This window comes from Drosophila pseudoobscura, chromosome X, assembly GCF_009870125.1.
Source record: "Drosophila pseudoobscura strain MV-25-SWS-2005 chromosome X, UCI_Dpse_MV25, whole genome shotgun sequence".
Classification (NCBI taxonomy): Eukaryota; Metazoa; Arthropoda; class Insecta; order Diptera; family Drosophilidae; genus Drosophila; species Drosophila pseudoobscura.
In genome coordinates, this window is record NC_046683.1 from 43146379 (window position 1) to 43171290 (window position 24912).

General features: G+C 46.0%; 5 protein-coding genes across 19 annotated transcripts in view; 3 read left to right on the forward strand and 2 right to left on the reverse strand.

Annotated features, from left to right (window-relative positions):
- Window positions 1-658: 658 nt before the first annotated feature.
- LOC26532649 (uncharacterized) lies at window positions 659-2321 on the reverse strand. Its single transcript, XM_033381483.1, has 6 exons — window positions 1390-2321; window positions 1282-1338; window positions 1189-1221; window positions 1076-1108; window positions 866-1004; window positions 659-798 (listed from the first exon to the last, which is right to left on the reverse strand). Exons 1-5 carry the CDS (start codon window positions 1673-1675, stop codon window positions 898-900), a joined length of 516 nt encoding a protein of 171 aa, XP_033237374.1. The 5' UTR covers window positions 1676-2321; the 3' UTR covers window positions 659-798; window positions 866-897.
- A 212-nt stretch (window positions 2322-2533) lies between these two features.
- GlyRS (glycine--tRNA ligase) lies at window positions 2534-5174 on the reverse strand. 2 transcript variants are annotated; one of them, XM_001353141.4, is made up of 2 exons: window positions 5024-5174; window positions 2534-4939 (listed from the first exon to the last, which is right to left on the reverse strand). In XM_001353141.4, exon 2 carries the CDS (start codon window positions 4718-4720, stop codon window positions 2681-2683), a length of 2040 nt encoding a protein of 679 aa, XP_001353177.4. In that variant the 5' UTR covers window positions 4721-4939; window positions 5024-5174; the 3' UTR covers window positions 2534-2680. The 2 variants fall into 2 exon arrangements, with proteins under 2 accessions (XP_001353177.4, XP_033237367.1); XM_033381476.1 differs by having other exon boundaries at window positions 2534-4964; window positions 5024-5126.
- A 667-nt stretch (window positions 5175-5841) lies between these two features.
- Window positions 5842-9046, forward strand: sstn (stepping stone). The gene is made up of 3 exons (XM_001353142.4): window positions 5842-5913; window positions 5977-6041; window positions 6734-9046. Exon 3 carries the CDS (start codon window positions 6798-6800, stop codon window positions 8676-8678), a length of 1881 nt encoding a protein of 626 aa, XP_001353178.4. The 5' UTR covers window positions 5842-5913; window positions 5977-6041; window positions 6734-6797; the 3' UTR covers window positions 8679-9046.
- The window catches only part of Plp (Pericentrin-like protein), a 28518-nt gene continuing 9588 nt past the window's right edge, over window positions 5983-24912 (forward strand). For 3 of the 14 annotated variants that reach the window (XM_033384465.1, XM_015187109.2, XM_015187105.2), the window contains exons 1-5: window positions 10073-10641; window positions 15531-17600; window positions 17662-18579; window positions 19541-19681; window positions 24720-24845. In XM_033384465.1, coding sequence (XP_033240356.1) covers window positions 10615-10641; window positions 15531-17600; window positions 17662-18579; window positions 19541-19681; window positions 24720-24845 — 3282 coding nt within the window. In that variant the 5' untranslated portion in view covers window positions 10073-10614. Of the gene's footprint in view, window positions 6042-10071; window positions 10642-12927; window positions 13068-15530; window positions 17601-17661; window positions 18580-19537; window positions 19682-19909; window positions 20141-24719; window positions 24846-24912 lie in introns of those variants that run through there. The other 11 variants (XM_033384459.1, XM_033384463.1, XM_015187110.2 and 8 more) reach the window with 8 other exon arrangements.
- Or71a (Odorant receptor 71a) lies at window positions 21798-23954 on the forward strand. The gene is made up of 3 exons (XM_015187114.2): window positions 21798-23191; window positions 23245-23511; window positions 23581-23954. Exons 1-3 carry the CDS (start codon window positions 22358-22360, stop codon window positions 23632-23634), a joined length of 1155 nt encoding a protein of 384 aa, XP_015042600.2. The 5' UTR covers window positions 21798-22357; the 3' UTR covers window positions 23635-23954.

Consider the following 24912-nt stretch of genomic DNA (forward strand, 5'->3'; position numbering starts at 1 on the left):
GTCTTGACTGTTTTTGCCTGTTGTCCATAATCTTTTTTAAAGTCGATATTATATACGGTCTGACCATCATAAATATACCGAAATATACAGTATATAGATGTGCCAGTTCATACCAAGAAAGCGCCACACGTCGATTTCTCAAAAGGAGGTCCCAGGGACTTCAGCTCTGGCTTTAGGGTACGGTACTAGCCAGCCAGCGCAGCGGCGCTTTAAATGTGTTAGTATATGAGTATGTAAACTTTTAATAGCACGGTTTGATTATATGTTCTTCTTTCTAGATCGTCGTATTCGAATGAATGTGCGTTGTCCTCGACAAGTATCGATATATCGAGTACATTAATATTTCTTATAATACTATCGATGAGTAAATCTTAAACTAATATTCAAATCTTATAGACTAATATTCATATCTTACAAGTATGAGAATTTCGCATGGTTTTAGGTTTCTTGTTATGTGTGCCTCCAGCATACATATTTTAATGCATAGGTGCACGCCACCCTGGTTCACGTTCGATTACCCGACTACTCGATTGCTCAAGATGTAGTTCCGAGCTAGTTACCAGTAGAAAGCCAGCAACTAGTTCCCCACTCGATTACCCGTAGTTAGCCCTGACCTAGTTACCAGTGAATTATACAAAAATAAAAATAGAATGTCTTTCAATATAAACGTATAATATTAAATTGTATGTAGCTTAGACTAGTCCATTTCCATACATATCTTTTTGAAAAACTTCTTTTCCATCCTCTGCATTGCTTTCCGTAAAATGCCTTCGGGGTTCTCTCCAGGCGTAATACATTCTGTAATTATTTTTTTATTTTCTAATTTGAACAATTTTAAATTCTAAAAGTGTAAATGGTATTTTACCTAGCAAAGCTGCAAAAAATTCCTTGTGGGACCTAAGTGCCTTGTTCCCGAATGGGATTCATTTCCCCTTTCTCCTTGACCAGCTGTTTGATCAAAACAGTTTGATCCGCCAAAATTTTGAGCACTTTTTTTAATTGATCTACATAAAAACAATTTTGTTAATTAATTTGATTATACAAATATTTTTCTATTAATCTTTATAAGTCTTACCACGAATAGCTGCTTTCTCCAATTGCAGAGTTTCTAAAAGTATATAAATATTTAATTATTCCACTATTCATTGGAAACAAATATTTTTTTCTATTAATCTTTATAAGTCTTACCACGAATAGCTGCATTCTCCAATTGCAGAGTTTCTAAAAGTATATAAATATTTAATTATTCCACTATTCATTGCAAACAAAGTTTATATTTACCGGTTGTTTTTTTGAGCTCATCTAAAACGTCCGAGCAGGTTTTACCTTCCTCATTTTCTGGAAAAATCGTATTAGCTTTTTTTTTATTATGAAATAAAATATAATTACCATTGCTTGGCATGGAAAAGCCCATAACTTTTGGTGATACACATGCACGCTTTGGACTTTGCTTTATAAAGCACTGACCAAGTTCATCATTTAATGGCGATTTGTTTGGCTGAATCTCGGTATTTTCATAAGCTAATTCCTTCCCTTCTATCTGAATTTCTGTTTCAGCCAATTCTTTTTCTTCCAATTTTCCTATCACTTTTCCTTCCCTGCAAAGCGCTAACTTTTCAAGGTTAGCTTCCCTTTCCCTCTTTCGAAGTCTACGCAAATGCCTATTGCTTATCATTTTGTTTCAAATATATAATATGTATATCTGAACGTACTTCTTTATTAGTTTATTTATTAATTTGAAATTTGTACTTTTAGTTTTCTTTATAATACTTTATATTTTATACTTTATAATTGATATTAATCCGATTTAAACAAGAATAACTCTTCCAGCAAAAGATCACGAACAGGAGTGAACAAAAATCAACGCAAAAAGCAAACGCGCGGAGAACAAATACATTTAGTTTGTGTCTTGTCTCTTGCGTTCCACGAGCGCAAGTACAGTAAAATATCACGATTATATTACCATTTTGATGCATATTGCATGGCGTGGCATCGGTTGCAACTAATTGAGTGAGCACTGTATTGTTACTCTTGTTCGGGTTTTCTTCATAATTCCATGGGATAGGGGTTAGTTGTCGACTTCGAAAACAAAACGAAGGCGGCTTCGTTTTTCGGTTCTTTTTCAACTGGTCCGCGTTCGCTTCCCGCGTAGCTAGTTGCAGAACTAGTACATTGTAGTCGACGAAGACCTGGTCCGCGTTCGAATCCCGGGTAACTAGTTGCGCGGTAAACGGCGCGGAACTAGTTCGATAGGGGTAAATTGACCCCTTTGGTTCTACAGGGGTGTCTCATTGTTGCGGGGAATTTGTTCCGACGAAAAATCCCTCCACGAAGAGAGGATATCCCACCACAAAATAGAGACAAAATCAAAAAAAAAAGAGAGCAAATCCCACCAAACTTGAGCGCCAAATTGAAATGGTTTGAAAGTGAATGAGCGACAAGGACTTAAATGTTGGTAAACGACCGACAGGTCGTTAGATTCAAATCACGGCAAGAACGATGTTGGGTGCCGAATAAATGTAAAAAATACCCATTGTAGCGTGCAAAGCATTTTATTGTTGGTTGATAGCCCACTTTGGAGTGTGTTGCGATAATCGTACGTATAAAATAATTAGAAAATGGATTATTCTGTAAATGTAAATGCATGTCAAGCATGGCATTGAAATCTCGCGACGCCGATTTACTTTGTGGCCTCCTGCTGCTCGAAGACTGGGTACTGCGCAACAACCTGCTCCCAGCTGGTACGTGCCGTGGCCAGGTCCTTGACAACACCGACCACCTGCTCCAGGCCCACGCGCACTTGCTTCATAGTGTTGCGGTCACGAAGAGTGACCGTGTGGGGTTCCTTCAGCGTATCAAAGTCCACGGTGATGCCGTAGGGTATGGCAATCTCGTCTGTGCGGGCATATCGCCGACCGATCGAGCCACTCGAGTCGTCCACCTTGTGCGACAGCTCGGCCTTGGTGAGGCTCGAGGAGAGCTTCTGTGTGTAGGGCTGGAATTCTGCATTGTTAGACAAGGGCAGGATCGAGCACTTGAGAGGGGCCACCAGCGGTGGCAGGGTGAAGTAGCAGCGCTGATCATCGCCTTCGCGGCACTGGAAGCTGTGCTCCAAAAGAGCATACATAATCCGACCGATACCGAAAGACGGCTCTACCACACTCGGGATGAACTCCTCCACGTGGACCGTTTTCGAAGAATGCTTCACGCTGATGGTATCTTTGGCCAGCTCGTGAGTGTTTCCATCGGCCAGGATCAGCTTGTACTGTCCGTTCGCGTTGAGCTCTTGCTCCGCCCTGCTGATCTCCTCCAATGACAACTTGGCCAGGGCCTCTGTTATTGTTTTGGCCTCCTTCTTAAAGGTCTTGCCCAGCGCTTGCTTGTTGGGGACGATCTCACTGACCTCCACCGTCTTGGGCGCCGGCAAACGCTTCTCGGCCACCAGCCGGACACCGGTGGCAGCTGTATGCTGGCCCAGGTCGTATGCACTCCTGTCCGCACAGCCCACACACTCCACCCAGCCGTATGAAGTGAGGATCTCGGCGTCCCAACAGTCGCAGGCATAGTGGGCCATCTCGTTGCTCATGTGCTGCCGGAAGCGCAGGCATTCCGGCTTGATGCCAATGGCCAGCAGGAACTGTTGGATGCGGGCCATGTAGTAGCCCAACGTCTCGTTGGCCACCAGCTTGGCGGAGACGGCTTCGCCAATGGCAAGCTGCGTAGCCGACTTGCCGTCCATTTGGTTGCAGGCCGAGTACAGAGTCATCTTCTCGTCCTTCACGTTGCCGAACTTGGGATGGTCCTTCTGTGTGGGATCACAGAAGTGCTCGATTTCCGCCATGGTAAATTCCCGCACACGTATCAAACCCGACCTGGGGGAGATTTCGTTGCGGAAGGAGTTGCCAATCTGGGCCACGGCGAAGGGCAGCTTGCCCTGGTTGAATTCCAGCAGGCGCTTGAAGTTCACAAAAATACCCTGGGCCGTCTCAGGACGGAGGAAGCCCTTCACCAGGCCAGTGGGTCCGATCTGGGTTGCAAACATCAGGTTGAACTCGATGGGTTCGGTCAGGTCGTTGCCAGTGAGGGGCGACTTAATGCTGTACTTGGCCAGGACATCGGCCAGCTCTTGCTTGTTGAGACCATCCAGCTTGATGATGATGTCCTCGCACTCTGCCTGCAGCGCTGGGGTGGCCTCCTTGGCCTTCGATAGCTTCTCCAGGGCCTGCTTGATGAGATGATCTAGTCGGAAGCATTCACCGGTCTTGACGTCCTTCACCATCAGATCAGCAAAGCGCTCCACATGCCCAGACGCTTTCAGAACTGGCTCCGGGGTGAGGATTGAGCAGTCAACCTCCAGCATCTGTTCTTCCAGGGCAAAGTACTGACGCCACAGTGACAAAATATTCGACTTGAGGGCACAGCCCATGGGTCCGAAGTCGTACTGGCCGGTGATGCCGCCGTATATGGCAAAGCTCTGGTCGTAGAAGAAGCGACGCTTCAGCAGATCTTCCATTTTGGCTCGGTCGAAGCTAACCACGCTGGGGGTCAGGGCCAGCTCTTTATCCTCGAGCAACTTCTTTCTCGCCTTCAGCTCCGCCACTGCCTTTTTGACGTCCAGCTCGGCGGCACCGGCTTCTTTGAGCGATCGCACCAGGTTTCCCTGCTCCTGCACCCGCTCACGCAGCGGCGCCAGTTGTGCTTCAATCTCTGGATTCGACATGATGAAATCTGCTGCCTTCGCTCGTAGTTTCACGCTGCGGTTCTGCTTCTTAGAGCCCCAAGTCTTTGGCTGGGTCGGAGAGGCGGCGGCGTGGGAGGAGGTTGTGCAGAAAAATAATTTCGCGTGTGCCCTGCTGGCAATGTGCTCGCTCCACGTTGCTTTGGTTAGCTGGTAAATAAGGCCTCTGGCGCTGCGCTGATAGAAGAGCGCTTTTAACAACTGCAATGACATAAAGACGAATTTACTTTTGCATCAATGGCACGCGAATTTACATAATAAACTTGAAAATGACTGTTGAAATACCTTCACTTGCGGCTGCAATTTTTAACTTTTGTTTCTGTGGCGGCGTGCAACACTGGCCTATGCGCACAGTGTTGCCATTTTAGCCTATGTAAGGCCACATACCCTGGGGGAAATGAATGTTATAGAGTTGTGAATACGTTTGTCTTCCAAGGCTCAGTAGGTATCAGGATCGAGATAAATATATACAAGATACTAATAATACACATGAATAAGTCAAAAACATGTCAATTTGAGAAAAGGTCTTAATAAATTGCGTTTGATCTACATATAAAATTATAGAAATAGGGTGTACAAAGGCTATACACGCATCATGTCTTTAAATACCAGCAACACTGCGACTGATTTTTTGTTGAACTATTTTGTTCTTGTTTTAGCCAAAATACAATAAAAGCAAGGACTAAAAACTAACCAACTGTGTAGAAAATTTATTCATCTTTGTTCTAAAATTATGTGGGCATGGCTAAATATTCTATATAGCTGGTAATATTCGGCGGAATATGAAAACGAGTAATATGTATAACAGAACTTGCCTTCGTCAGTATTTTTACGGTATATTTTAAAATGATATGGTATGTTTCGGTATATTCCTGATGGTCGGACGTATCGATAAGTCCGCGGTCACACTGGTGTGTTTTGTTTTTTTCTTGCGCGTTTTTACGTATAATTTGCTCAATTTTTAATTTAGTTAAACAAAACTTTGATATTGCTGCGCGGAAAGTTGTAACGCTTGCACGAATAGACCCTGGTATCAAACGAGGAGATACAGCATATGTGCATTAAAGTGAGTGAGAGGACGCCGCGTTGCAGTGACAGTGACGCTATGCTGCATTACTGAGGAGAAAGAGGAGCAGCCGCAGCAACAAAAGACGCAAGGTGTGCTTCCCACCTAGGTAAGTGCTTCTGTGATGCTTTGCGGCAGAAATTCTCATTTCTTTCTATTCCGTCGTCGGCAGGCAGGCCTTCCTCAAACAAACGCTGGCGAAAAACAACTACAAACTACAATCAAGGTCTTTTTAGCGTGAGTCTGAAGTTTTTTTATTACTGCTTGACCCGTTTCTTATTCATTACTTCATGCGTGGGCTTTGTTTTAATCGATCTATGTAAATTATGCATAATCTTTCATTTATTAGTCGTAAGAGTAGTTGTTCCGTTTCCATAGTGTGTGTGTGTGTCTGTGCGTGTCCCACTCTCTTGTTACACTATTTACAGTTTCAACAGAGAAGGCTCACTAATTAGAAACCAACCCCCACAGGGCTTGGCGTCTGAATGAAATAACGGAAGGGAAACAGAAAAAAATTTGAATGTGATCTGATCCCTTTGGGCGAGCAGCCACTGTATTGGCATTTTTGTCGAATTTCGCACGTTTGTTATTAAGTCATCGCCGGAATAGTGTAAAAAATAACTACTACATACATATGTGATGTGACTGGGACTGGTGATGGGAGAGGCTCATATATCATAGTCTTATTTTCGGCAATCTGTCGAGGCTACGCTTCATGGTTTACAGTGGTTGTGGTGCGTGATAAAACTGGCAAAGAGCAAACGAAACTTACGTCTGTACATACATCAAAAATGTCTAAACTAGTGCACGTCTCTAATACAAAAAGCTAACTCTGAACTAAAAAATACAACAAAATATGCAACAATATAAGAAACATAATAAACCAGGCCAAAAGGCGACTGATCAAAGACTGCTTATGTTCCTTTTAGGATCACAAAACACGCACCGCAACGCAACGCAAACCAACCAAAAGAAGCGCTCGCTGGCCTGGCGATGCAATTGAAACCGCCCAAGACAAGAAACATGGCCAGTCTTAAAGATGAGGAGCAGGCGGCGACCACAAGCAGCAACAACAACAACAACAACACAAATAACATAAACAATAACCACAACAACAGCAACAGCCAGAATGAGGATGAGTTGAAAGTGAAGCGGGAGTCTCTGGAGGCGCGTAAGCAGGCCCTGGAGCAGCGCCTCAGCGAGAAGAGTTGGCTGTTGCAGCAGATGCAGAAGCAGGAGTCGGCCATCATCAACGGCAACTACGAGCAGATGACCATCAACGAGTTCTTCTCCCAGCTGGCACAGCAGTACAAGCACGAGCAGCAGCTCCAGGCCCTGACCAAGGAAAGTAGCTCAATCCTGAGGCGCAAGCAGAGCACCACCAGTCGGGAGAGTCGCGAGAGCCAGCAGACCAGCAGCAACAGCATCAACAACATCAACAACAATCGCCAGTCGGAGACGATGTCGAATCGCAGCTCCGAGTACGACAACTATCAGCCAGCTGGGGGCGTGGGTGACATGCTGGTGATAGGCGTGGCACAGCAGCAGGCTCAGCAGCAGCATCCGATGGTGAAGAGCGCCCTCAAGAAGCGGCCTACGCCAACGCCAAGCCAAATGCAGTACATGAGGCAACAGCAGTCCCATCACCTGATGATGCCGTATCAGAGATCCCAGCCGGATGTTATATCCATGTACTCGGCCAACTCCTCGAACGTGGCCACGCTGAGGCAGCCGCCGCAGGTGTCGCCGCAGCAGCAGCCCATCATAGTGCAGTGCGACAAGTACTACTTGTCGCCCACGCATCAGATCTACAATGACTGTGGCTTCATTAAGTCCAGTCAGAATATCAAGAAGTACGTGTCCCCGCTGGCGTCGCCAGGCAACCACAGCTACGAGCAGCAGGCGCAGCATGCGCAGCACAAGCATCCACAGCACCGTCAGCTAGATGCTATCTCCCTGGCCCCCAGCTATGCATCGGTGGACATGGATGCGCAACAGCAGCAGCAGCAGCAACAGTATCGCTGGCGTTCCCAGTCCCATATCGCCCCTTTGACGCCTCCACAGCTAGGGATCATTGAGGTGAAGTCGCATTCTAGCGACATGCTAGCAGCTCCTTTGCCAAGTCGCTATCCGCCGCACGATGAGATCTCGCTGTCGTCCTCCTCGACCACCATCGAGAAGAAGGCCAAGCCGAAACAGTGGCTCGAGTCCTCACTGGATGGACCCGCTGTGATTCGCCAGCTAGACTCTCAGCCACACAGTCCAGCCGGGAGCAGCAGTAATGGGAGCTGCAGTCAGGCAGCGGCAGCCACCAAACCACGGGCCAAGCTCTCCTCCCAGTCCATGTCGGTATCGGGGGCCGGTGTGGGTCGTCACTATTCCATGTCTAATCAGCGGCCAGTGCAAAACTACCCGAGTGCCAGCTATGCGGTGACCACCAGCTCAAAGGCGCTGCTCAGTCAGTCCACATCGTATCTGAATGCCATGGAACAGACGATGGGCATATCGGTTTCGTATCCCCTGGAACCCCTGGAGATACCGCCATTCCGCCAGCTACCCCCCAAACCCAATCAGATGCAGCCAACACCGCCTCCCAGGCCGCCGCCAGTTCAGCAGAGTCACAACAATGGAGGTGGGACTGGGAGTGCGAGTGGGATTGGAAGTGCTATACAGACAGCGCTGGTGTCCCCTCCGTTGGCCGTTGCTACGGCCAGTCTGTCGCCGGATATACGTATAGAGTCGCCAAAGAACATGACCGTGGTGCAGCAGGCCACTTTTCAGCCCTACAAGGAGGTGACAAAACCCTTCGAGATGTCCGACTTCTACAAGTATTCCACCAAATTCAAACAGAAGGAGGTCGGAAGACCCGAATGACCTACAAGGATAGTCGGAATCTATGGAATAGCCGCAATTTTGACCCTTTTCATGTGATTAACAAAACAAACAAATTTGTAGACGAAACTACAAAGCAAAAACCGCACAAGAGCTCAACAAAAATACAATTTGTTGCACCCCGTTGTTCAAAAATAATATTTATGCAACTATTTAGGACTAGCTGAAAATTTACATTACATTTAATGAATGCTCATTGAAATTCGCCAAATTTACCATTGACATATCTAAAGCTTTTTTTTTTATACATTTAGAAGATATATACAAAAAACCAGGACAATATTATCCCCAAGGGGAACAGACATTTGCCTTAACGCTGTTGTTGCCTTGAAAACATAGCATTTACAAAACCCTAACCATAAAGGAAAGATATTCCGATTAGCCATTGTTAAAGAGTGTATCGCACCAGATACTCGCGCACATACACTAATCTGAAGATATTTTTTATATGAATATACATATATATTTATATGGATGAGCTTGTTTAAGACTAATCCGACTAATGACACGCAATTAAGAAATATAAATAAATATTTTATATTAAAACTAAAGAAAAATTGTGTTGCCTGTTATATGATGTATAATCTTAAAATATGATATATTGTACTATATTTGCATATGCATTAGAGCCCTGCATGAACAGGCAACCGAATCGATTCGATGTTCGCTCTGTTAGAATTGGCGTCTCAGCTTTCTCATTGCACTAAAACGCTCGCCCTAAGCGGACTGAACGAAGCAGATATCGTAATCATACAAGATACTCGAAGAGCATAGGGGTATATTAGATTTGTGGGGAACATCAACTGTTTTTAACGTATAGAAGGAAGCGTATTCCGTATATATGTATATCCTTGATCGGCAACAGCAGGTTTGATAATAATAATGGTACATATCTGTTGATAATATCCTCGAGTTGTTATACATTGTACTGGACTCACTTTTGGCTTGCTTCCGCATAGGGAATAGGGATGATCTTTGGTCATCCCTTAAGAATAATCTTTGCCACATTCTCAGTTTCTTGGCCTACCAATGTCGTTCTCAAAGATCGACTCACACTTAAGTATCTGATTCCTTATAGATTGTTTCCATGGATCCCAAACCTCTGCTTGAAACCTATTTTTAGAACAGGCGATAAAACTTGTCTCATTTTCTCTTTCTACCACATCTCTTTCCTCGTCTCTAAATGTACTGCGGTGGTTCTTCCTCTTGCCCTGTGACTCTCTTTAGTAGAAGTTCTCTTTCGAATCTCAGCAGCCCATAGTTCTCCGCAAAGTGTTCTGCTTTTGTTTACGATTGATTATTTTTAAACAATTTCATGGTGCGCTTCAGTGAGCTGCACCGCCCCAGAGCTCTCTCCCACAAGAACCAAAAATAAAAGAGTCTTTTTTGGTGGATCGGCTCGTCAGTTGCATTGGACCCGCGAGCGATTACGTGCAACTGTGCTGATCGGGTGCACTGTCCTCTTTTCAATTCCGGTCTCCGGAATTTGTGAATTACTTCACTCAGAACCAGGAAATGTTTGTCTAATTTAAAGGAAACCAAATACCGTAGCTAGTCCCCCTAAGTGTGTTGTGTTTTAGTTTAAACGAATCAAACCTGAAATAATTTGAATTTTTACGTAAAAATTTGTACAACATAACCTGCAACATAGTTAGTGTACGTGTGCCCCCGAGTCCCCGTGTAGTGTGTTTAGAAGTAAATCAAACAGAAATTAATCCGAAGAAAGCAGAGCCAACGAAACGATCAACAACAAAATGCATCACACTCGCCACACCTCCTAGAGGGTACCGAAATATGCCTAACTGACAGTCGCAAGTGTCAACCCAGACCCAATAAGAGCGGAGCGGCCAAGTTTGCCCATGTGGGCCCGGGAACACGAGGAATAGGCTGTCAAATATTTGGTTCAAGGCAGATCACAATGAATCTATATACTCTTTATGACTGGGTAAGACCACACATGTCCGTATTGTACAAGTATGGAAAGCCTTTGAGTACGGGCATGACCCCGATGAAGACCCAAACGCATCCATCATTCTCGCTGCCGAATGGGTTCCACTTCACATTACATACAGTCCACAAGCACAAGAACAAGAACAAGCACGAGCACGAGCACAGCGTGGTGGCGTCTTGGTCCGTCTGTTTACAGAAGAGATCGAAATTGAATGCGCCTTTGAACTTTCGAACAGGCGTACAGGGGGTCGAAAAGGCTTTTATAACGGAAGAAAATTACTAATTTCTAAAATACATTAATGGGTTAAGTATGGAAAGCCTACAGTACGGTCTGAAATAATATACAACCATCCTCCGGGTTCGTAAATTTATACGAAAGACATCGAAAGTGTAAATGAAAGCACAAACGACATCTATAGCCCATGCCCACTTTTGATATCGATATATAATCTCTCAACGTGTATTCATAATTTGCTGTTCTTTTGGTTTATTTGGGTGAAGTGATGCGAAAATAAATTTTCCTATTTCATATTGTATAAATAAAAACTTTAAGCATAAATGTATATTTATCTGCTATGTTTAATTCCTTTTTGAAATGGCAAGCTCATTAGCAACCGGTTTTAAATCACAAGAATCCTACGATTTGCGAAAATTGGAGCACGCTCTTTTGTGATTTGACAGTTAATTCGCATCTTCGTATTTTCGATAAATGTATATTGTTTCTAAAATACAATTTTATTTTTTTTTAAATTAAAATGAAAAAAAAATGTGCATGTATTGGAAGCTTGTCTAACCTGTATAAATCAAAAAAAGTAGAAATTATAAAAAATATTCAGTTTAAAACGATAATACAAATCATATTTACATTTTCTGAGTTTGAATTAGACTCCGAATCGGCGGATATCGAATCGAAGCTCTGAATCGAAATTTGTTTTATTTTTACCAAATGTAAAGACTATTTGTAATAGAATAATGGATCGGATACACAAGAGCTTTACAAAAATCCTTCATCGTGTGTTATACATATAAACCAGTGATCAGATCGGCACGCACGCAGGCCAAACGGATCATTGTTTAGGGCCAACCAATGTTATACACGTGAGCGGCAGCGCACTTTCCTATTCACATAAGATAGGGCCTTGACGACCCCTGATATAACCCTGTAGTACTGGTGGTGGCGATTCGCCATGCCCGAACTACCTAACATACTCTATGAACTCTAGGAACTCTATGGTAAGCGAATACCACCCAGCAAGCAAGTTTGATGGGTACCCATGTCGTCAACCACTAGAGGAGTACCCAGATCACTAGTTCTCGGTAAACTATGAGGTGTCCCCATGGTCCCACGTCCTAGGTTATTGCGGGCAAAAATGGAAATGGGGAAAAACTTTGCTTAGGGTTTGTCCGGGAAGTACTGGTGGTCCTCCGAAACCAGTGATCGGATCGGCACGAACATTCACATGTTTTGCGATGCGTTTGTGTGCGTAGACAGCAGGCAGCACGGAAAGTTGTATTGGTGCACGTGTACGTGAGCGGCGGCGCACGTTCCTATGCACATAAGATGGCGCCTTGCCGATCGCTAACGCTCGTTGCATGCATTTGTATTGTATTTTCTTGTAACTTTCGCTCACGTGGACATTTTCGGCAATATACAACACTGCATACATACGTTTGCTAAACTACAAGGTGCCTAAAAACAGTTGGAAAATGTTCATCTTTATGGATCCACCACGGTCGATGTAGTTCCGTTCTATCGTTATCAGTTGCATAGGTATAATACTAATTCTTCGCATTATCAACTCCACGCCATCTACATGATGGCAACAAATGTTGCCCAAAAACACGACAAATGCCAGCGCCTATACTCCACATATAAATGTTGTTTATAAATAAAAAATGGGAGCGCGCCTACGGTGCACGGAACCGCTTGGAACCGCGTTGCAAAAATGGTCTCTCTCTCTCTCTCTCTCTGTCGCTGTTGCTCTCTCTGGGGCCTCGCCTCTCTTTTATAGTTTTTTTTCCTTTTGATTTCTTACGGATTGACTGACGAATTTCAATTGAATGCCTCTTCGGGCAGAGCGCACGGCGGCGCTTTATTTATAAAAGAACTTGCACTGCAGGCGGTCGCGACGTTTCCGTCGCTTCTCCGAGAAAAAGATAAAAGTGCGGTGCCAGTGCCAGTGGCAGTACCAGTGCCAGTGCCAGGGCCAGTACCAGTGCCAGTGTAGAGTTGTAAAAATACTATATGTAAAAATGAGTATGAATATATTTTCATAGCGAACTTTTGCACAATGTGACACATAAGAGCATTGCAATGGTGCATGGACTTTTTGAAGTGACTGTAAATTGTATTTAATTGAGATAACTTCATCATTGAATCGAATTGAATGAGAGGCGAACATCAAAATGGGCAAACTGCATGTGAGTGTTTGTGGATAAGTGATCTTTAGCATCTGTGCACACGAAACCCCCTATATCCTATATTAGGGCCACCTACAGTGCTGGCAGAGTGTGGAAATGTTGATGATTTAATTATTAATAAATGAAAAGCCGAAATTCGAATACTATTTCCAGATATTCCCAATGATTAGAGTCCTGTTTTGCAGTTTCTTATCTGGAATTTATATAATTTCTTCCTTGGGGTTCCTTGCCTGAATAATGCCTCTTCTCCTTTCCCGAACCTCCGAAACCCTATTTCATTGTCACCTTTACGCGTCGCGAATCGTTAATTTAATCATTATTTGCGTAATATGCGTGCCAATATAGAATGTCCATAAAAAATATCTTACAGAAAAATCAAAGCAAGAAGCACCATTAGCAGGAAAGTTGGGCTAGGTCCTCATTCGCCTCAATAAAGGGTGTGTGTTGTTATTTGTTGGCAAAGTGCAAAATGCTCAGACGCTCCTCCACCTGGATCCTGAAGCCTGAAGTCTGAAGTCTGAAGCCTGGAATGTGTGTCACACCCAAACAACAGCCCAAAAAGAAGGACCAAACTATAGCAACAAATTGAAATTTGCGAGCAGGAAAGCGAGAGTTTTTCCCTGTCGCACGGCGAACCCGTTGCCATGACTATAAGGGCACATTGTTATCCTGATGTGCGCTATGGTGGGATAGAAGTTTTGGGCTGGAACTTCCTGCCTGACTTGTCTTTGTTCCGACAAGTTCAAGGACGTTCAAATTGGTTTGTTTTGTGGGTTAGCAGATACTCCCAAGTCGCAAAAGTTTGTCAAGCGTTACGCTCTGACCCACATAGCGTATGCGTAATGTTGAAAATATTGCTTCAAATGCATTTGCATTGCCTTGGTGCATGCCCCATTGATACATATACATGTGTGTATATTGTACATAGATACGGGTATTCTAAACAAACGATCTCATAAGATATCCAGCTGTAAAATGTAATTGGAAAACGCCTAAATGTTTCCACACACCATTCGAGAACGGATGCCAACCCATGTGTGGCACACGTTTCGAACAAACACCTTCCCTGCCCCTGCCGCCATAGATCACTCAAGTGGACAGATTCTTATTTTTTAATTAAGTATTGCGGGCAGGTCTAAATATAACTAATTCAACCATATGCAACTTCTCGCAGGGAGCTGCTCTATTGCAACTCTATTACCAAACATAAAAATGTTTCGAATGTTTCTAATTATAATATTAAGGGAGATAGATCCCAGCAACAGAGCAGAGCACAGCTGCAATCCATCAAACCAAAAGATGCGTGGGCAGCCTCCACCTCCACCTCCACCTCCATGGCTGGCTGATACACACTTGAGATACGGGTCAAGTGGAGATTGGCAGGGGCTCGAGATCGTTGTATCGTCTGTATATCATATTCCCAATGTTTGCTCGCATATTTTGCCGAGTAGATGCGGTTGGCTAGTGCCATTCACCCAAGTTTAGTGTGCCACAGACACAGACGTGATGGCAGACCCCGAAACCGACAAAAATCCTGACAATGCGTCTCGGACGTCGACAACTGGGTGACATCATTAAGTGGAATTAAAATCAAGAAAAAATGAACATGAAATAGATGGCAACAGAAGCGTGCTTGCCTCAAACTTGTGGCACGCTCTATGCCAGCACAAAGCCATTTGTTATTTTTTTATTTTTCATTAGCCAAGACAATAATACGGGGAATAGCTTCTGGTTCTATAAACTGAAAAGGCTGTGCACTTGTCCCGGTCAACGCCATCTAGTCTTCCAGGTGTACACACATACTAGAGTCCTGTCTGAATCCACAGTATTCAGAAAATCACAGCACAATCCTCATGCCTCTTAATGTCTTTCGATCATTACGAACCCTGCCTTCAGTCAGATTCGGATCGGAAAACGGCCGTACCCAGACAAATATGTGTTTTCCAGCAGAGTGCAAAGCAGAAAACCAGCAAGTTATTGTGTGGTTTACTCAACGAGAGTGAGCGCGAAAGAAAAACCGACATTTTCGGATCAAACACAGTAAAAACGAGGGGGAACGTTGTGAGTTGCTGCAGAGACCGCAACTCTACAGTTATACCCGATACTAAGTCAGTATACTTTATGGGGTCGGAAACGATTCCTTCTGGACGTTACACACATCCATTTTCACCACAAATCTAATATACCCCAATACTCATTTTGAGTATCGGGTATAATTACGATATCTTCTCCGTGCAGTCCGTTTCTAACTGAATACCGAATCGATTCGATGTATACTATATGTAGAAATAATCGAAACCATTAATTTAGTCTTAAATGAAGACGGATAAATCAGCCAGCTCATACTTATAGCTGGCTGGCATAGAAACGATCGATCCGCAAGGGTATTTCGAGAATCGACCCCCAAAGCGCAGCCTTCCTTACTTTTCAGTTTCCATGACTAAATTTTCATGATGATTACAGATCACATCATTGCTCCGCACGCACAGCGGCAGCGTCAGCTACAAGGCAATCGAGGCAGCCGAAGAGTTGCCAGCCACATCTCCAGCAACATCCCCAGCAACATCTGGGGCAACATCACGCGTGACTGGGAAGCAGCAGCCACAAAAGCGAGGCGAAGCATCCACAAATGTGGAAGTTGAGTTCATACCCACGCTAAATTTTCTGTTCGAGAAGCAACCGAAGAGGCCGGCGGCCGACGAGGCCCAATCGCAATCCACAGAGGAATTGCAACATGCTGCCAGCGAGGCTGATAACGAGGCTGATAACGATAACGACTCCACGCACACATACATAATCTCGAGGAGCAGCTTGACGCCGGCCCTCAGCAGCTCTAGCAGCTCCAGCAGCACCCCATACGCCGTTACATCCACGGACACTGCGGAACTATTGAGGCGGCAGAACAATCTCAGTCTCACGGAGGAAGATCAGACCGTGTCCACGTTTAGTATTGAGCCGCCCACCAGTTCCATGACCATTGAGATGGCCGAGCAACAGACGACGACAACTACAACGACAGCCACAGCAACAAGTAGTGCAGAGGTGGCAGGTACAACAACGACGACCACCACAAGCAGCAGCATTGAGGAGGACATCGAAGAGGCCATCGAGATCAGTGAGGTGGAGGAGCAACTCAGCTCCCACGTCGAATCCCTGTCAGAGGCGGCTGCGTACGGCAGGCCCAAGAAGCAGGAGCAACCAAGTGCCAAAAGTTTGAGCAGCAACAATGATGATGACGAGAAGGATGCGGAAGAGTTTCGCATAGATGATTCCCAGCTCTCGGGGGGAAAGTTGGCTCAGCATTTCCTTACGCTGGACGATGAGAGCGAAGCAGACGATGGTTCCAAGGTTGAGGTTAGTCCATCCTCCTCCAATGATGATGATTTCGATATAAGTCTGCCGATGGAGCAGCCGAAACTAGTGCACTCCCGCCATGAAGACGAAGATGAAGAGGAACAAGAAGTCGTGGACGAGAGCCTGAGCAACCAAAGCACCACTGATGATGTCTCAGAACTAGCCGAGGAGCCGGTCCTGACCAGAGACGAGGAGAGAACCGAGGCCAGTCTGAGTGTAAGTGCTGCACCAGAGACACAGGTGGAAGAGGAGGCCCAGCTAACCGAGGAGCAGGATCATTCAATGGAGGAAATCGTGGCCACCAACGAGTCCATCGAGGTGACCTACGAAGCCGAGGAGACGGCCAACACATCACAGAAACTGGATCAGATAACAGATTTAGATGAGGAGCACGAGCAGGAGCACGAGCAGGAAGCGTCAGAGCTGCAGGACGAGATGGAACAGGATGCGGTCAGAACCACATCCAAGGTGGAAACGCTCATGCTGCCCTTGCTCCAGGAGTCTCGGGTTATTGAGAACAAAGCAGCCAAAGCCTTGACCACGATGTACCTTCAACCAGAGCCACTCGAGCTGACCATGCTGAATGTTGACTGCGAGGATGATGACGATGACGATGATGAGGAAAGTTCCCTGCAGCTGATGAAACTGCGCTTGATGGCCATGAATCAGCAGATCCTCAGCGACAATGGAGTCAAGCTTTCACCCACAGCGGAAGCGGATGGACAAACAAATAGCAGCGCCAGCAGCAATGCGGAGCTCAAGCAAATGGAGCGCGTGCCCCTGTCAGAGTTCAGCAAAGATGTGCTTGAGGACATAACCGAGGAGAGCGAACGACTGCTCTCCCTCAGTACCACCATCGAGGAGGAGCAGGAGCAGGACCCACCATCCCTATCCGTATCCCTCGACGAGTCAAAAACACTGCTGCAGCAGGCGGCCAAGGCATCGCAAGGCAGCCACTCCAGCTTGGTGAGCTTGAACATGCTCAGGCAGCTGGAGGCCAAGGTCCAGGAGCTGCACACCCAGCTCGAGACGAAGGACAACTGCCTGGCCTCGCTGAACCTGCAGCTGGAGGCGGTTCGCCGGGAAAGCAGTGCGGGGCCAGCCTCGGCCCGGGACTCCAGCTCGCTGATGACCAACTCCACGGAGTACCGAACACTGCAGGAGGATTTTGGTGGCCCGGTAAGTGATCCTTTCAAATTAATAGACCTATACTAATAAAGCTATCCCGTAATTCCCACAGACGCTGGACATGTATCTGGAGGTGTCCCGCAGAGACGAGATGATTGCCAAGCTGACCGAATCCCTGCAGCACTCGATGAACGTTCGCGGAGAGCTCCAGGCGGACGCAGATCGTCTGGGAGGCGAGGTGCAGAATCTGCGCCGGCAGCTTCACGAGGCCATTGATGCAGTGAAGCGCTCGAGTGTCGTGTGGCAAGATCAGGAGTGCAATCCCGGCCAGCGCATTTCGGAGATATCCATGGATCTGATCAGCGAGAGCGACGATGACCTAGATCGTCACTTTCTTACCGACAACGAGGAGCGAGGATCTCGCAGCTCTAAGGAGCGACAGCTTCCACTTCAAACTCAGACCATCGAAGACCTTGGCATCCAGCCCCTTCTGCCTGAGTGGACGCCGGCGTTCACCAAGCAGATCGAGCAATTCCAGACCTACCTCCTGCCGCAAGAGCAGCGGCTCTTCCTAATGGTCCAGCGCAAATTCGACGACTACCTCGGCCAGCAGTTGGCTCTAGTCCGCGAGCAGTGCTCTCAGGAGTTGAAGATTGCCCGCGATCAGTGGGAGAGCGAGAAGCAGAGAAATCAGCAGTCCCAGCAGGCCACACACGCAAAGGAGGTGGAGGAGCTGCGCAAGTACTTCGAGCACAAGTGTGCCGACCTCGAGAAACAGTTCTCCGACGATGTCTTCTCACACAAATCCCAACACCTGGCTGGCGACAGCTCTTCGGAGTGCTCCGAGGTGGATCAATTGCCAGAGGAGGTCGTGGCCTCCTCCGCGGCTGTGGCTGCCTCCTCCAAGGAGACGTCACCTCGCAAGCGCAAACGGGCCGAGCTCTTGCTGAGTCCCAGTCACAGGCAAATGACTCCATGCGGACTGGATTCCCTGGGCGAGTCAACGAGTCCAGGAAAGCCTAACAAGGAGGTAAGTGGCTACCATTCTATCCGATCCGTCGTAGTTATTGATTACGTGGATTAAGCGGATTACATTTTCAAACCCCAAGACGATGCATCTACTCTTAGAGTCTAGACCTGGACGCTTGGTATTTCAATATTGAATAACTCTGATAGCCGAAGGCTTTCCCAACACCCCACACAGCTTCCCCTGTTGTTGAAAATACTCGCTTAATTTCGTCAGATATCTTTCATCCGACAGTTTCTCCCATTTTAAAGAAAAGTGATCCAATGATGATTTTCTCGTCTTTCAATAGTGCTTCTCCGCCCCGCCAGAGAGGATCACATTTAATATTTCCCCTAAAATCGAATCGATCCTTGCGATGGTTCGTATTTCCACATTGTAACCGACGTGGCTTAACAATCGCAGAATCGTGCAAATGTATCGAAGTACCGGAGGTCTGAATTGGAGACCTGCATAAATCCACAGTATTAAGAAAAACACAGCTATACTCATGCCTCTTTAATGCTTTCGATCATTAGGAATCCTTCTTTCGAGTCAGATTCGGCTCACTTCGAATCTCTAAAAGCAGAGTGCAACGCAAAGCAAAAAACCAGCAAGTTATTGTGTTGTCTGCTCATTCTCTCTACCAGAAAACCAAATTCAGAGTGAGCGCGAAAAAAACCCGAAATTTCGGATCTGGCACAGTAAACATGACGATACTTGCTTCGTTTCTGCCCGAAGAAAGCGAATTTCGAATCGATTCGGTTGCGTGTTCATGCAGGGCTCTTGCCTGAATGCCTTCCCTGTATTTATCCATGTATTTATCAAACGTACATTCTTAGAAAGCAACGATTTTCCGTTTTTTAAAAGGGAGCATACAATTATCAATAGCAATACTGGTTGATTGGTGTAGACATATTTACGATTTGAATAAGCTGTATCTAGAATCTTTAAGAGATTTCCCCAACTATTGTTCCTGTTACAGCAGCACTCTCAGGACATAGCCGAGCTGAAGATCTTCTACCAGACGCACATGCAGGAGATGAAGCGCGCCCACGAACAGCAGGTGCGAAAGCTGAGCGATCGCATTAAGTTTTACGAGCGCCGGCAAGGAGACGATGACTACAAGGTAATGATCCTCTTTCGCACAGAAGTATTCAAGCAGTATTCAAGCAGTGTGTTCGCTCTAATTCTGATTTTTGACTAACTCCGCTAACTGCATGTCCATTCTTGCCGTTTCTCTGTCGTTTATAATCCAATAAAACAAACCACTAAACACCACACCTACTGTAACTACCTGCATCCACACGACCCACCGTGGAAACAACAACAACTAACCCGACCCGCCGATGCGCAGCCTGCCCCCGAATCTCCGCCTCGTACCTGCCCAGATGCAGCCGGGGAGGAGGAGGGTTCGCCGACAGCGGTACCCAACGTCTCGCTCATCATCATTGACGAGGATGAGCTGAATTTCAACAACGAGTCCCAGGTGATTCAGCGCATTATCGAGGAGTACGAACGGCGATTGCAGGAGCAATTGGCGCTAGCCCGCCAGGATATAGCCAACGAACTGGAGCAGCAGATTCAGGTAAGTGCATGGCATGGCATGGCATCGCATGGCACGGACTGCGTTTCCCCGGCACCTAACTGAAGACTCTGCTCTGTGTGTGTGATTCACATCTCACTTTCCCTGTGCAAAATGTGCGGCTTTATTTTTAACAAATGCGCGCGCGATCCCAAAAGAAGAAACGTGCGAAATCTTGTCAAGCAGCCAAAACAAGAAGCAAAGCAGCATGAAAGCAGCATCATGCTGCAACAAGCGGTTGCCAAACGAACTTTGGATTTCCACTTGGGATCTGTGGCTGTGGCATCACTTTTGCATCATTATGTAGCATTAAATCCGACTGCACTTTCATACCTGGGCTGTTTTCTATTTTAAGGCCCAGTCAGTCGTCAGTCAATGATCCCAACCGGAACGTTGACATGTACGGCAATCCTTCCAGCTGATCCGATCCCCAACAGCCCATCTCCTCCCTTTTCCCACTCATTGTTCTCGCCAAATATGGCGGCCACATGTCGACTTACTTAACGAGAAGAGAGCTTCCAATGGATGGCGATTGTCACAGACATTTTGGCTGTTGTTCTTGTTCTGGACGAAAATAACATAGGCGAAGGTCAAAGACTGCTTAGGCAGAGGGATACATACGAGTGTACAGACAAGCATACCAGATCCGACCCCACACCACTCCATACAGAACCGTTTTTGTTCAAAAATATTTCCTGCCCCACTTATGCTGTCAAAAGATGGGGGCTGTGGATATCTTTCTGTCTGTTTGCCAACAACATTTCGCAGCTATTCTTCGTTGACAATTGTTTAAACCAACACAACACACACATATGCACATGCATATACATGCATATGTATAGTTTAATAAGAGCGCGCCAAATTATTATCGAAGCACAAACATGTGCTCGGCTGTTCCTGGCCCACTGTCACATCATACACTTCACACTACTTTAATCAGGGCTGGAAACGGAGCTAATATCGTCACAGCCGGAAGTGTGTAAAATGCTAGCTCCCCTCAAAATGAATCAATTGATGGATCAGCAATCGAAAAGGGAGAGGAGAGTGGAGAGCGGAGAGTGGTGCAAAGCACACACCCCGCAAAGGAAGAGTGCATGCAGTTGTTCTTTTCGATGCTTAAACCCCGTTTGAAATTAACGCTCATAAATTTGAATTTGCTTCCACACGCTCACAGCAACACACCCATACATGTAAGCACACATACTTGTACACCAGGGAGAGAACGATCGGAGAACGACGACGCTCTCTCGGGCCTTCTCTCTTTCTGCTTTAAAATGGGTGGCCTGCCTGGGTGCCCGCTCATTTTATTCCGTTATTTCAACGCGTGCGTGCGTGTCCGTAATTGTCGGTTCTTGGATTCATTGGAATTTACATACATACATATATGTGCATATATTGAAAGACTTTGCGGGAAAAAAAATCATATTATTCGCGGCGTAAATGAAAGAGATCTTCAAGTGGTTTTGCGGAAAGAAAATTGGCAAATCATTGCTGAAAACATACACAAACATCCTAATTAAGTTTTATTTTATGGTGAATTTCCATTGGAAATTTGTGCGAGTGTTTGCAAATTCAAAAGCTAACGGTGTTTTGGCGATTGCAGAACTTTAAAGCATACATACATACACGTGTACGTACACAAAAATAGGCAAGGTAAGGATACAAGGTGAAGGGGAAACGGGCATAAATAAACAAGCGTGAAAGGGCGAACCACTTGAGATTCCCCAGTCTAAACATACCATCACTCAAACCCATTCAAAATTAAATCCTGTTTAAACGGAAACAAAAAAAAAACACACACACACAGCTTGTGACTTCACGTTGTCAAAGATACGATATGTCTTCCCCAAAAGATCAGAGAAGTCGTTGCCCTTTCGACAGAAAAAGAATATAAGAACCAAGAAGAAGTGGTCCATTCCATTCCAGGCCCCTGCCTTGGAGTTTATTTTTGTTTAAGGCGCAAATTTGATTTCCTACGGAGTCTTTGTGGTTTATATTTAGGACCAAAGACACAAGATACGACCGAGTAATGGCTAGTATCGATTTTCATATTAGTCGAGAATTTGCTAAGTGAATTTTAATTGAAAAAGTCTGGGAATCAAAGAACCAGGACCGCCCCTTAGATTAAGCAATTATCCAAATCAATTAGAACGTGCGTATATAAGGGCTGATACGGCATTCGATGGATCAATCAAAGCTGCCCTTCAGGCTATTCTGCCCATGGATCTCGACCGAATTCGTCCAGTGCGGTTCCTGCTCCGCATACTCCGTTGGACCCGGGTCTGGCCCGCCTCTGGAGGAACGGCACCGCAGCGTGGTTGGACCAACTGGGAGGGCTATCTTCTGCATAGCAGCTTAACCTTAATCTTCGTGGTGCTGCTGTGGGTGGAGGCCATATTGAGCCCCGATGTGGAGCACACGGTGGATGTCCTGTTCTTCACTCTTACCATGACGTCCATGTGCGTGAAGGTCCTGAACAGCTGGCGCTACGCTCACGTGGCGCAGCGCCTACTCACCGAGTGGAGCAGCGCGGACCGCTTCCGACTGAAGACGTTGCAGGAGGTGGACATGTGGCGCATAGGGCACCTGCGTTTCAACCGCGTTGTCGGCGTTTACATGATGTGCAGTGTGGGCGTCATCCCAGTGCTCGTCACCCCGTGCGTGTTCGCTGTACCCAACAAGCTGCCGTTTTCGATGTGGACACCCCTAGACTTGCAGCAGCCCCTGGGGTTCTGGACTGCCTTTTCGTATCAGGCGGTGGCGATTCCCTTTGCCTGTCTGTGCGACATAACCCTAAATCTGGTTAATTGGTATCTAATGCTCCATCTGTCGCTCTGCCTGCGCATGCTGGGTCAGCGGCTGAGTGCCCTGCATCGCAGTGGCCTCCAGCAGGATGAGGAGCAGCTCTGCGCCGAGTTCTTGGAGCTGGTCAGCCTCCACCGTCGGATCAAACAGCAGGCGCTCGACATTGAGACCGTCATTTCGAAGAGCACGTTTTTTCAGATATTGGTCAGTTCCCTGGTCATCTGTTGCACCGTCTACAGCCTGAAGATGGTGAGTCAGCCCGGATCCGAATGATCCCGCAGTGACACTCACCCACGTTTCAGACTCCAGTCATTCAGGACATGGGAAAGTTTGCGGGCCTCATTCAATACTGTCTCTCAATGGTCCTGGAAATCCTTTCGCCCAGCATCTATGGCAACGAGGTCACCCAGTCCGCCGACAAGTTGCCTGAAGCCCTCTACAGCTCCGACTGGCCAGACCTTTCGCCGCGTCTGCGACGCCTGATCTTGATGTTCATGATCTATCTGAACAGGCCCCTGTCCCTGAGGGCCGGTGGCTTCTTTTACATGGGGCTGCCGATGTTCACTAAGGTACCCCAAGCCTCCTAGAGGGTGTAGGGTTTAGTTTCTGCAATACTTTGATTTCCCATTCCATTCCAGGTCATGAATCAGGCCTATAGTATGCTGGCCTTGCTGTTCAATATGAACAATTAGAGAGACGAGTTCCTCCCTGAACAAATACTTGATGTTTTCTGTTTCCTCGGTTTTGGATTAGCCACGGGACTTCTCCGCTCGTTTGGAGATTTGTTTCGTCAATTCTTGTTGTGCAAAAATCTAAAAATATATTCTAGCATTGCACCAAACACATATATACTAGTATTTATGTGCACCTATTTACGTATGTACGCCAGCACATAAAACGCTGAAATGCAAGTGACGAAAATAAAATGAAAATTGTATTTCCCAGTGCAGAAAATTTGTGAACCCCCCATTTTCCCCATCCCTCCCACTGCCCTTATTTTGGGAGGAATTTTAGAGAAACAAGCAGGCAGTGCGTTTCAGATATTTATGCCAAAAAATATTGATATCAAAGCGAAGGAAACCTCTTAATTATCCTATGCGATTGTGGCTGTGAAACGCACTGTGTTTCAAACACAAGTATGTATTGGAAAATATTGAAAACAAAGAAAACTCGTTATCTGCTGAGTTCGCGACCTCTACGAGAGAGGGAGAGAGACAGACAGAGAAAGAGAGAATTTATTCAATCGCTTTTGAGTCGTTATCTCTGAGCACTATTTAATTGTATTCAATGCGGCTTTTAATGGCTGATTCATTGGAGGGAAACAGAGGGCTCAGAGGGCTTAGAGGGCTCAGAGGGAGTAACACCATCTAAAAATAATCCATCCTCTCCACACCCTCCATCCTACACCCTCCCTCGCTTCTCTTCTTCTGACTGTAGGATGGGGAAGATTTTTATTAAGATTTATGTATGTGTTTGTCTGTGGTGGCGGTGGCGGTGGTGGCGGCGGCTCTGTTTCTGTCTCCACCCTCAATCGACAGACACTCTGCCGATGTGATGTGTCGATGTCCAGAAAGGGAAATAAAAATGTAAATATTTTGGACGAAAGCCATAAATATTTATGCTTTGGTGAAAGCCAGAAAAAGTTTCCTTGAAAGCTACCCTGGTCTTTTCAGCGTTCTTGACATGTGCAACCGACTGTTGCACACATTTTCCAGCGAATCATAAACAAATCCAACAAAATCTCAACAATTCCATACACAAATTGCTGCCCTTACAGAACCTGCTGTCCGAGAACGCTGTAGACGATCAGCATTGGCCCAAGGAGCTGATCTTGCTGCGGGAGAAATTTACGGCCAAGAGTCAACTGGAGATCACTCAGCTGAATATCAAACATGCCGATGAGGTGAGTCGAGGCAGTTATTCTTCTATAAGACTTGCGTACTAATTGATTTTCGATGGGGGGTTCCCCT

Coding starts and splice junctions, on each gene's coding strand:
- LOC26532649 (XM_033381483.1), bottom strand. CDS start 1,675: ATGATAAGCAATAGGCATTTGCGTAGACTTCGAAAGAGGGAAAGGGAA. Junction 1,339..1,389: donor CTTTTCCATGCCAAGCAATG/GTAATTATATTT, acceptor CGATTTTTCCAG/AAAATGAGGAAGGTAAAACC. Junction 1,222..1,281: donor TGAGCTCAAAAAAACAACCG/GTAAATATAAAC, acceptor ATATACTTTTAG/AAACTCTGCAATTGGAGAAT.
- GlyRS (XM_033381476.1), bottom strand. CDS start 4,951: ATGTCATTGCAGTTGTTAAAAGCGCTCTTCTATCAGCGCAGCGCCAGA.
- sstn (XM_001353142.4), top strand. CDS start 6,798: ATGCAATTGAAACCGCCCAAGACAAGAAACATGGCCAGTCTTAAAGAT.
- Or71a (XM_015187114.2), top strand. CDS start 22,358: ATGGATCTCGACCGAATTCGTCCAGTGCGGTTCCTGCTCCGCATACTC. Junction 23,192..23,244: donor CCGTCTACAGCCTGAAGATG/GTGAGTCAGCCC, acceptor CCCACGTTTCAG/ACTCCAGTCATTCAGGACAT. Junction 23,512..23,580: donor GGCTGCCGATGTTCACTAAG/GTACCCCAAGCC, acceptor ATTCCATTCCAG/GTCATGAATCAGGCCTATAG.